At 39.6% G+C, this 12,063-nt stretch overlaps 2 protein-coding genes across 2 annotated transcripts; both read right to left on the reverse strand.

Moving 5' to 3' along the window:
- Positions 1-2,363: 2,363 nt before the first annotated feature.
- On the reverse strand, positions 2,364-3,920 carry LOC131326885 (putative UPF0481 protein At3g02645). Its single transcript, XM_058359795.1, has one exon. The coding sequence runs from the start codon at positions 3,918-3,920 to the stop codon at positions 2,364-2,366; it is 1,557 nt and encodes a 518-aa protein (XP_058215778.1).
- Positions 3,921-10,214: 6,294 nt separating this feature from the next.
- LOC131326893 (putative UPF0481 protein At3g02645) lies at positions 10,215-11,798 on the reverse strand. Its single transcript, XM_058359802.1, has one exon. The coding sequence runs from the start codon at positions 11,796-11,798 to the stop codon at positions 10,215-10,217; it is 1,584 nt and encodes a 527-aa protein (XP_058215785.1).
- Between the last annotated feature and the right edge of the window lie 265 nt (positions 11,799-12,063).

Consider the following 12,063-nt stretch of genomic DNA (forward strand, 5'->3'; position numbering starts at 1 on the left):
TTGCGAGGGAAAAAAAATTCCTCGCAAAATAGAATCGGAGACTATATTTTTGCGAGGAACTGACGACGAATGAAATTTCCTCGCAAAAGACTTTTGGCGAGGAAAAATTCAGATTTTGCGAGGAATTATGATCCTCGCAAAAAGCCTGATTTCTTGTAGTGAGAGATTGTAATATCACAATATAAACACATGCGAAAACTCCATTTCACAATATTTAACATGTTTTCTGTCATTTTTCTTGTTAAAACAGATGAGATAATAGTATCTCAGCCAATTCAATTCACAAATAAACTAAGAGATTACTCTATCTGCCAGAAATATAGTGTATAAGCTAAAATGAAGTAAGAAATAACAGTATCTCAGATAAATATTGTTGATATCTCACAAACTTAATAAAGAGATAATGTTATCTCATCGAAAATATTTTCTGATTGTATCTTACAACAAGGGATAAAGCAAGAGATAGTAATATCACAATGTAAACACATGTAAATACTTCATTACACAATATTTAACATGTTATCTGTCGTTTTTTCTGTTAAAACAGATGAGATAATAGTATCTCAGCCAATTCAATTCACAAATAAAGTAAGAGACAACTCTATTTGCCAAAAATATAGTGTATCGGAAAAAATAAAGTAAGATATAACAGTATCTTAGATAAATAGTGTTGGTATCTCACAAACTGAATAAAGAGATAATGTTATCTCATCGAAAATATTTTCTGGTTGTATTTTACAACAAATGATAAAGTAAGAGATAGTAATATCACAATGTAAACACATGCAGAGACTCTATCACAATGATGACGACAACGACGGTGACAGAAACATGCGTATACTGGGTATTTTTGAAACGCGTGTTCATATAAGGACTGGAACCACTATGAAAAGTTTAGGTGGACTAATTGCGCGTTGAACCCTGTAGTGTGTCCTTATCAACAAGGCTCCCAATATTATATTATTACATATTTTCGACGTCTCATTTACTTAATTGTTGAGTGCCAAAATACCACGACATGTACAGGGTGGAGACCAATGGAGTACAGTTTTGTCGAGACGGGAACACACAAATTGTCATGAGGGCTACACAGGAGGAGATACTAATTGTCATGAGGGCAACACACGGGGGAGATTGCAAAACTGGGGAAAGTTCAAGCACAAAAGAAGAAGCTGCTAATACTGGAACTGAATTAGAGGAGATGGCTTTGCAGAAAGATCAAGCGCAAAAGAGCATCGATATGATTTAGGAAGCTGCTTTGCTAATTATCGGCAGAAATTCAGGATCTGGTTAGAGTTGCCAGAACCTCTTATTGTGAATCCAAAACATATTCAAGACACACCACCCACACATGGCGGGACTTTAGATTCGGTCCCGACACAGATGCGGTGGGGTAGATAATTGTGTAATATGATATGACAATACTTCTTGACGGAACAATAATCATGTGGATTATAGAAAAATTAAAATGAGATTGCTTTCACATCCGCCAATTTTACCTTCCAATTTGACAAACGAAAATTCTCTTTTAGGCAGTGCTACAAGTTTTCCAAGGATGAGCAAGTTTAGCATGTGATAATCAAGAGACAGAAGTTATTGTTCGACCAACAATTTCCATTTGCAGCTTAGAAGATTTTTTTCAGTCATTGGGCTACGGAGTATAGTTTGTCGAAAATTTTAGACGTGTATAAAACCACCATAAAAAATTAGAGGAACTGGGGCTGAATTGATTAGATGGGTCCGGCTTCGATTAGGCCCCGCTAGTGAATGATGGAACCGGTAATTTCGATTAGACGGACAGACTTCGAGTTATGAAAAGAAAGATGTGACTCAATTGAGTACAGGAACATACCACCCGGGGTGGTAGCCAAGATGGCAATGGGTTACTCTTACTCCCATTGGGCTTGGCTCTCATGTGGTCACGGGTTTGAAGTGTGCTGACACCTTCTCGCTCCCATTTGAACCTCATGATCTGCCTATTGTCTTCTTCGGTCTCAGGTGGGGCAATGCACACACCGGTGGGTTGGGTTTCGGGTCTCCTCCGAGAGCCCCGGTGCAGATCTAGTGTCCCTATGGCCACGCCTAAGGAGGGTTGCCAGTTGCCATACCTGGCCGCCCCCACCTTCACTCTTTTCATAAGCTAGCAAAAACACAAAAAGAACAGGAACATAACGCAACACAGCAATCCATTAAACTAGATCAAGAATCATATTGCTTTATACAAGAACACCAAACAAGAACTCTAATGCAAACATCAACGAAAACACAAAGAACCAAAGAAAGATTACAAATATTAACCAAACAATGCAGAAATTCCAAACAATGGAGATTCTCCTTATTGTTCTAAATTTGGAACACATGCACTAATTAGGAACAGCTGAGTTGATCATATTAGGGCAGGTATAAACTGAACAGAATGACTGCAGACCCGTGAGCAACAAGAGCAAAATGCCTGCAAAAAATGTCAAAATCTTCCAAGAACCAAACACATACTTCCTCACACCGGAATAAATTCGAAACCTCCGCGAATTATAGAAGAACTTGTTCACATCCTCAATCGTCTTATCGAAATACGGAGCATTCGTTAACCGAACAGATTTCCCAATCCCATCAAACAGTTGCAAGACCTCATCATCACTTTTCAGTTTATTTACAATGATTTTCTTTTCCCTGAGCAACTTTGCATCCTCGGCGGTATCAATAATGCCGTTTAGTAACTCAGTGTACCGCGCAAAAACTAGGGAGTCGGACACCGTCGATGCTTCGTACGCAATCAGGTTTCGTATTATAGCTTCCGAGTGGACGTTCAAGGTGATGATCGGAAGGTAAAATTTCTTTTCCTTCTCATCGAACTTAATCGTCAAAATGTCACCAGTGGTTGGGCTGCTTGGGCAGAATTCCACCCCTGCAAATTTGGAAAGGTTTGAAGCTGAAGGTATCATGATTTTCTCTACTTGAACCGGCTTGGGTTGCGAATTTTCGGATTTTATGCTTTCTTCGGCTTTCGCAGCTAGGAAGGACAGCGCCGGGACCCCAGTAATAATCTTCTTAACATTGTCTGCTATTTTCTTGGTAATTTTAAGGCTGGATAAGATTTTCCAAAGGGTAGTGAAAATTTGATAGGAATTAGCTGAATCGGCTTGTTGGCTTGATTTGGACTCGGTAACACTCTTTTGGGTCGCGGGGGCTTCTTGAGTTAACTGGTCTGCCAATTCGGGCACGATCATATGGTACAAAAGGTCTAACAAATGGGAACGATCGAGAACTCCGGTCAAAGGAAAGGCCTTTAGTTTGACAGGAGAAATCGAGTGACAAAAAGTCGTCAAGATCGACGGCAAACAGTTATCATGAAGATCGTCTTGCGAGTATTGGATGGATCTGATTTTGCTGAACAGAAAGAAAGGGATTTGGTTCTCAAGCAGCATGACATCACTTAGGATCGAGTCGTGGTACAATTTTTTTCCCGCGGAGTCAACTAAATGAGCTGCTTCAGAATCATCTTTGTTCGTAAGAAACTCGAGCAAAAACAAGCCATCAATGGCCATTATCCACATTAGGGTATTACCTTCAATGTCCAAATACTTGTGGTAACATAACCGAACCGTGCACTCGAATTCCATAAGCTTATCGACGAGTTGCTCGAATTCCAGGGTTTTGAACTGCTTCTGGAGCCGAGTCACTGCAGCGAGCTTGTACCGTTCCATATCGTAGAGATCGGGATCGCAATGGTGGTACGGTCCCAAACCCATAAGCTGAGGCTTGTAAGCTTCTGGCTTGAAAGAAGCTAGAGTTGCAGGAATGTTAAAGATGCACACAGGAACTTCTATGTCAACTTTCACTTCGTCTTCCACAATTTTTTTGATCTGGTTGATCCATTGTATCTCTTGAGATCTTGAATCAAATATTGATGATTTTGCCATGTTAATGTTGAATGGATGATATTTTTGAATAGTTGTTTATATTAGGGCTGTCCATGGAAAAACTGAGAATCGTGAAACCGGTCCGTACCAAACCGATCCATGCGTTTTGGATTTTGTCCGTGAATTAACTGTCCGGATACGGATTCAAAAATTAAAAAACCGTGAAATACGGATTATAATTGGATTTTCATTTCAAAACCGTGAATTAACCGAACCTAACCGTGAGATATTTAAAAAGTATACATCTGTATGTGTAATATTTATAAATAATTATAACTTTACTTATTGTTATGAATTTTTTTTTAACAATTTTACATTAATGTGACGATATATAAAACTTAAGGGATAATAAATGTAATGTTATGGAATGCCATAATTAATAAGTGTTTCCACTTTGCATTTTGCATTTTTAGTTGACAGTAGAATCATTTTATTTTTATAGAAGAAAATCCGTGGATAGAACCGGAGCCCGAATCAAACGCAAGAATGCTTGTGACATGTACAATTTTACGCACAAGGTCATAGAGGCCAAGGGCCAGAATCAAACACAGAAATACATACACACAAGTGTGGTGTCTATTCCTTGTGAGTGTGTGTGATCCTAGAATTTAAAAAACAAGAACCAACAAGAGTTGTAATTCCACATTGATAATCTACATATGTGATCTTAGATATATGAGGAACCATAAAAGCTATTAGGCCCCGTTCCAGAAATCCAAATAAATACTTAAAAAATAAGGACATATTTTTAAGCTTAAAAATAATGGGCTCACAAAAATAATTTTGCAATTTTTTTTTGCAGGGTTTGATAGATCTCGATAAGAATTATCAAGCAATATCCATATTGCATGGAGTACTTTTTTATTTCAGTAAGCCTATTATTTCTAAGCTTGAAAATTATAAATAAGTATTTATTTTTTAAGGGACCTTTCTGGAACGGGTCCCTCTGTCCCAATTTAATTGTTCTTTTTAGGAGTGTGTGCCACTTTTCAATTGATTATATATTGTAATTTATAATATTTTAGGTGATTTCGAAAATATTGTATTATAAAATTAATTGAGATCTATCAAACAAGATCCATATTCGATATGAAATTTATCACAAATTTGAAGATATAACTAATTTTTTAACTGATTAGAATAGAATGAGAGACAATTAAATTAGGACGGAGAGAGTACTAGTTTGATTTTAGCATATGAAATTTATCACAAATTTGAAGATATAACTAATTTTTTAACTGATTAGAATAGAATGAGAGACAATTAAATTAGGACGGAGAGAGTACTAGTTTGATTTTAGCTTAAGAATTTTGGACCACGTGGTCGGAGTACTCCAACAAGTTATTACCATCAAGGGTCTAGAGATGGGACATTATAGTTAGTATTAGAACAATTTGGAAGAGAGGTCGATTGCCAATTGTCTGAAGCGTTACAATTGGTATCAGAGCCCCGTTCTTGTTTTCAATTGGTGTGTAGGATGCACTCTGTAACCATGAAAACCAGAGAAATTGCTAGAACAATGCAACGAAGGAAAAGTGGAAAATTTGGATTTGTAATACCCAAGATTTGAGAGAAGTGAGTGCTTAGTCACATGTTGATAGTGAGCTAGAGCCTCGGCCATCAATCGGTATATCGGAAACCGACTTTCTATTGAGAAGTGCAAAAATCGGATTAGTTTAATTTACCGTGCTAGTTGGGTCTGGCGTGGTTAGATAACACAAAGAACGATATGCACGAGAAAGTTAAAGTAATATTAATTAACTCGTGATTTGAACACTACATGAAACCAACCCATCGTGATTTGAATACTACATGAAACCAACTCATGATCTAATTCAAGACCGCTGACGTGGCGTGGAGCCCACTTCCGCATCAGCAAAAACCCAAAATTTGAAAAAAAATTGAAAAATCAATTTCTCCCAACGCCCATCTCTTGTTCGTGGAGAGAAGGAAGGAGGAGGAGAGGTCAACACCCATCACCACCGGCAACTCCCACCACCACCACCGGATTCACCTCCGGCGACCAACCCTCCAAGCCTCCGCCCACCACAACGTCATCGCCGCCCATCACCTGTGTCGGTCCACCCCAACCTCTCCTCCTACCTCTCTGCTGCCGCCGCCGCACCTCCACTCCCACCCACCGCTGCCGCCACCGATTCCACCCAAACGACATCCATTGAAGATCCATTCACCCTCCAAAAAAGAAAACATCATCTCTGTTTCAACTATCTCTCTCTCTAGGCATGTTTTCAATCTTGAATTCACAAGCTAGGGGTGGTTCTGTCCACTGCTATGGCGGTCTCTGGCATCGTCATCCTCCTCGCCCTCTGCCTTCGAAAGTCTTTTCCGGCCTCCCAATTCCAGTCCCCTCCCTAGATCATGCAATTTATACTTTTGAAATTGTTTGGGGGTGTTCCAAACTCAAAATTTCTGCAACTTTAATGAAATTTGTTTTTCTTTTGCAGGAGATCACTTGGGTGGAATCGGCGGCGGCGACAGCGGATGGGAGTGGGACTAGTGGGTTATAGGTGGGCGAGTGGAGGGGGTCTGAGGGAAGGCGGGGGGCGTCCATGGGGGGATTGGTCATTGGTGAAGAGGGAGGAGAGAGAACCAAATTTGGTTTTTTTGTTTTCTTTTTCAGCTGCTGATGTGGGGCCTATCCCGTCACATCAGCGGTTATGGGTTGGGTCATGGGTTGGTTTCATGGTTTGTAGACTCATTGATGTAATTGTGTATACTGCTCAAAATAATAATTTGAGAGGTCATAAATATAATTACGTGTCCCGTGATTAGTAGTTAATTAGGCTCCGTTGATTCCCTCGTTGGTCCCCTCGGGTTTTTTTTTTAGAATTTTTGGACGGCTCGGATCGGCCGTCCGGTGGCCGGAGACAGCCCGGCGCGGCCGTCGGTACGATTTCTCTCCCCGGCGCCTATTGGTACCTATATAAATTCTTCAAAAATAAGCACCTCCTTCTTATCTTTGTGAAACAAGCCTTATTATTGAACAAAAAATAAGTTCTTATTCCATTTCTGGAACAGAGCCTTACTATTATGATTATTAATTAGGCATAGTCATATTAGTATATGTTGCATGATTTATGTAATTCATTGATGAATACAATTATGATTATTCATGTCTTGGAGAGTTACATTTTTCTAACTCTATTAATTTAATTAAGGAGTTCATATGCCTTTGTGTGTGATAAGAGATGAAAATGATGTGAGATGTGAAGTGATAAGAATTATACATAGAGAGTGGTCTTTCATACTTGAATATTTACTTTATGTCCATTATCACATAAATGTTTAATTATAGGCAACATTTTTCATCAGATTCCTTCAACCCTCTTAATTTGTTTCTGTTTCGTGTTTTCGTTTGTGTAGCGGAGAATGCAAAATTTTACAAAAGACATTTTCTTTTCTGAAATTTTTTTACATAGAAACAAATTTATATATATTATAAAACAAAGCGGTTTCGGTTAAAAATGTCTAGACATATAAATAAGAGCAAACTTCTACAACCGTTAGATTACTTTCTGTTAAAAATGTTTAGGCACATAATGAGAGTAACTTCTAAAACCATTAGATCACTTTCAAATCATTTCTTACAGAGAATATTCTTCTAATGAATCTATACCTCTTTACATTTTATATAATTTCGAAAATATTATATTATAAAACTAATTAAGATATATCAAACAAAATTCATATTAAATATCAAAAACATTATAAATTTAAGCATATAAACAATTTTGTAGGATGTCCCAAATAATAAAAATAAACAAAAAAATTGGGACGGAATGTTGGCAATAGGAGTAAAACTTTTCTTTGGTTGGACAACTGGCATACTGCAGGTCCTCTTTATAAGGTGTTTGGGGAGGCTATTGTAAGGAATATGTTGGGAGTTCCCTAGCTCCTTGCAAAAGTTTCATCAATCATTCATACTGAGGATTGGCATTGGCCTAGGCAACGTAATAGGCTCCATACCTTGTGGCCTAACATTTCAATTGAGGATTCTATAGTTTGGATCCTGCTTCTACTGGTACATATTCTGTCAAATCTGCTTTGGAGGCTTTGAGAACTCCCAATCCAAAGGTGACTGGGGCGCGCTTCAATTGTTTGGTTCCAACAAAACATATCCAGATGGGCTTTCATTATGTGGCTAGTATGTTGGGGCAAGCTTTCAACTAAGGATAGACTCATATCCTGAAGAATGGTAGTAGATTCTATGTGTGTACTATGTGGTAGTGTGGCTGAGTCTCACGAACATTTATTCTTCACTTGTTCATTCTCATCCCAAATTTGGTCCAGAGTCCTAGAAAAATTTGGAGTTCGTCGGTGTCCAGTAGAGTGGGATCAGGAGATAGCCTGGGCAATCCATCATCTGAAGAAAAAGGGTTTTCCTTCAACGTTGTACAAGTTAGCCATAACTGATTCTGTGTTACATATGGAAGGCTAGGAATGAGTGCTTTTTTGGCAACAAACACCCCAATCTTGAAGGCACTATGGAACAATTTGTTCTTAATGTTCAGGATAGAGTCTCTTCTTGGCAAAAAGTGGATAGCAATAGTGTTAATTGAGACCTTTATAAAGCCTGGAATATTTCTGGGAAAATTTTGCTTTAAGCGGTATGTATAGCCTAGGTTTCTGTTTTTTTTTGTGTAGTTTGGGTCATTTTTTTTTGATATGGTCAGAGTTATGCTCATTTGTTTCCCTTTGTATCTAGTCTTCTTTTTTGGTAATAAAATCTCTTTTACCAAAAAAAAAAATTGGGATGGAGGAAATATTACAGCCAGTAGTCAACAAGAGAAAATTCCAATACCATACAACATATATACATCATGACATAAAGTTTTCAACAGTACCAAAACTATGCAGCATTTCATAAACTTAACAATCACTCAAAGATAACCCTTCTCGCATTTTTAGCAACAAATGTACTAATTATGCCAGAATAACCAATTTTATCTGCTTGTTTCAATGGATAGCATAGATAATTCAGTCAAGAGTTCTTGTGGCGTGCATGGTTGAGCAAAGATGGCTCTCTTATTTGATGCATGGGTCAATTTGAATTAGTTTTAAATTTTATAGTAAACGTTATACTTCGTCCGTCCCTTTTTAAGTGTTCAATTTCGTAGTTCTAACTTATTAAGAAGATATCATTATTACACAGTATTACAAAAAGCCCAAAAAGCCACTGAGAACAAATATGTCAACCATCTTATAAAAACTGTGAGTTTTTGCTATTTCTTACATTTACAGTTTTTTTTTTTTTTTTTAACTATATGGATCCAAGAGTCCATAAGCTAAGATGAGATCTAACAAACCATGTACGTTAGAACGATATCTAATTCATTTGTCTTCTAGAACAATATTTGATTGTTTTTTATTTACTTCAGAACGCCAATTCAAGTTCAACTCCACTAAAAACAAAATCCTTTGGGCCGCGCCCCAAGCAGAAGCTTGTGTGAACAGAAAGTCTGAGCTTCCCGACGGAAACTCCCGACCGAAATCCTGACGCCGCACCGGTCCCACTCCGGCCACCGGATGGCTGATCGGAGCCGACCAAAAATTCTAAAATAAAAAACCGAGTGGGTCTATGCGAGAATTAACGGCATCCGATGTGTGTAGGTGGCCGATCCAAACACTCCATTTTTTGTATTGTGTGTATACAAAAAAATGGAGTGTTTAGATCGGCCACCTACACATATCAGATGCCGTTGTTTCTAGCGTTAACCCACTCGATTTTTTTTTTTTTAAATTTTTGGTCGGCTCCGATCAGCTGTCCGGTTGCCGGAGTGGGCCCGGCGCGGCGTCGGGATTTCGGTCGGGAGTTCCCGGTCAGAAACTGTAGCCTTACTCGTGTGTGAAATAGCCGTGGAAAGGAGCGGACACGGGACCAAAGGTTGCAGTCAGTGCACAGGATCGGTTTTGGACAACCCAACACAGAAAAAAAGAAAGATCGAAGTTCTATTCTCGAAAAGAATATTTAAATGAGACAAACGCGCACCAGACACATGAACTCACAAAACAAAAACAATTCTACATATATTCAACATATAAATAAAGACATCTTTATGAGAGAATATATTAAGGAAGAACAACTTATAGATCCTACTATACGTGTCACACTTAGTTATAATTGACTCGAACACCTGAGAACAATACGTGACCCGAACACCTGAGAACAATACGTATCGCCTTTAACTATAACTGACCCAAACACCTAAAAACAATATGTGTCGCCCTTAATTATAACTGGCCCGAACACCCTGAGAACAATACGTATCCCACTTAGCTACTTGTGCTAACATAAATATTAGTACAAGTATAAACTGAGCAAAATGACTCAAGAGCCGTCATCAATATGATCAAGATAACTGCAACAATCGTAAGAAACCTCCAAGACCCATACACGTACTTCTTCATGGACGTGTAAACCCTAACCTTCTTCGAGCTGAAGAAGTAGCTGTTGGCATCTCCAATGGCCTTGTCAATATACGACACGTTCGTGAGCCGAACGGATTTGCTCATCCCGTTGAAGAGCTCCGAAACTTCGGCATCGCTCTTCAGACTGTTTACGATGATCTTCTTTTCCCTCAGCAGCGTTGCGTCTGCTGCCGTGTCTACGATCCCGTTCATTAGCTCCGTGTACCGCGCGAAAACAAGGGATTCCGATGCTATTGAGGCTTCGTAGGCCACCAAGTTTCGCATTACCACTTCGGAGTTGACGTTCAGGGTGATGACGGGGAGGTAGAATTTTCCCGTGGTCTTGTCGAATCTGATGCTCGTGATGCCGCCGGAAGTGGGGAAGAACTCTACTCCGACGTCGCGGAGGTTTGAAACCGAAGGAATCATGATCTCCTCTACTTTAGGAGTTTTGTTTTCCTCGTCACCTTCGGGGGTGCTAGTTTCGTTACCTTTCGAAATCCCAAGCAGACCAGTGATATACTTCCATGGAAGGCCAATTACCACCCTAATGGGTTTGGTAAACTTACTGAAGATAGTTAGTTTCGAAAACAAGTTCCAAAACTCAACAAAAATCGTATTCGAATTACCGGAATCCGCGTTCTGCTTTCCGTCTATGTTGAACGCCGCTCCTTGTTCCCCATTGCCAGGGCCGTTGGGCCCCGGCAATTCGGGCACGATCAAGTGGTACAAGAGGTCCAACAAATGCGAATGATCGGAAATTCGGGAGATCAAAGGGAGATCCTCCCTCAACTTGAGAGGCGAAAGCGCTTGGCAGAAACCCGTCAAGATCGAGGGCAGCAGATTGTTACGCACGTCAGGCCTGGAAGTTTGGATGGTCAAGATCTTGCTCAAAACGAAGATCGGAATTTGGTTTTCTAGCATCACTATGTCGCTGAGGATTTCGCTTCGTGCCAGGCTTTTCCCGGAAGCGTCAGCTAAAAGAGCGGTTGTTGTACAAGAGGTAAGGCGATCTTTTTTGTTCACGTAGCTATGGAGAAAATCGAGCAAGAACAACCCATCGATGGCCATGATCCAGGCTAGGGTATCGCCATCAATGTCCAAGAACTTATGGTAACAAGCTCGGACACTAGACTCAACCTCGCTGAGCATATCGACAAGTTGCTTGAATTCGAGGCTTCTGAACTCCTTCCGAACTCTAGTCGCCGCGGCAACTTTGTACCTCTCCATCTCATAGAGCTCGGGCCTGAATCGATGATACGGCCCCAGGCCTATGAGCTGAGGGGTATACGCTTCTGGCTTGAAAGCGCTCATGGTTGTGGGAACACGAAAAATCGAAACCGGAATATCGATGATATCGACCTTAACTTCGTCATCAATGATTTTGCTTATTTGGTTCACCCATCGTCGTTCGCTAGATCTCGATTCAAAGATTGAGTTCGAGGCCATTTTAATTTGTGAGGTGAAGCAAGTAGCTTATGACTTACAAGGATGAGATATACACTTATTAGGTATTGGGGCTTGCTTATATAAGGGTGATGCTTCAATGGCACCCTTCATTTTTTGGACTTCTATTCATTAATGGTAATGAATTTTTTTTTTTGGTCAAACGGAAATAATTAATGGTAATGATTTAATGTGGTACTAAGACTGGTTCAATTATGTTAGCTGCCATTCCAAGACCAGAATCCCTTGTAAGACTGGTTCAACTAGA

This window comes from Rhododendron vialii, chromosome 1a, assembly GCF_030253575.1.
Source record: "Rhododendron vialii isolate Sample 1 chromosome 1a, ASM3025357v1".
In the NCBI taxonomy this organism is placed as follows: domain Eukaryota; kingdom Viridiplantae; phylum Streptophyta; class Magnoliopsida; order Ericales; family Ericaceae; genus Rhododendron; species Rhododendron vialii.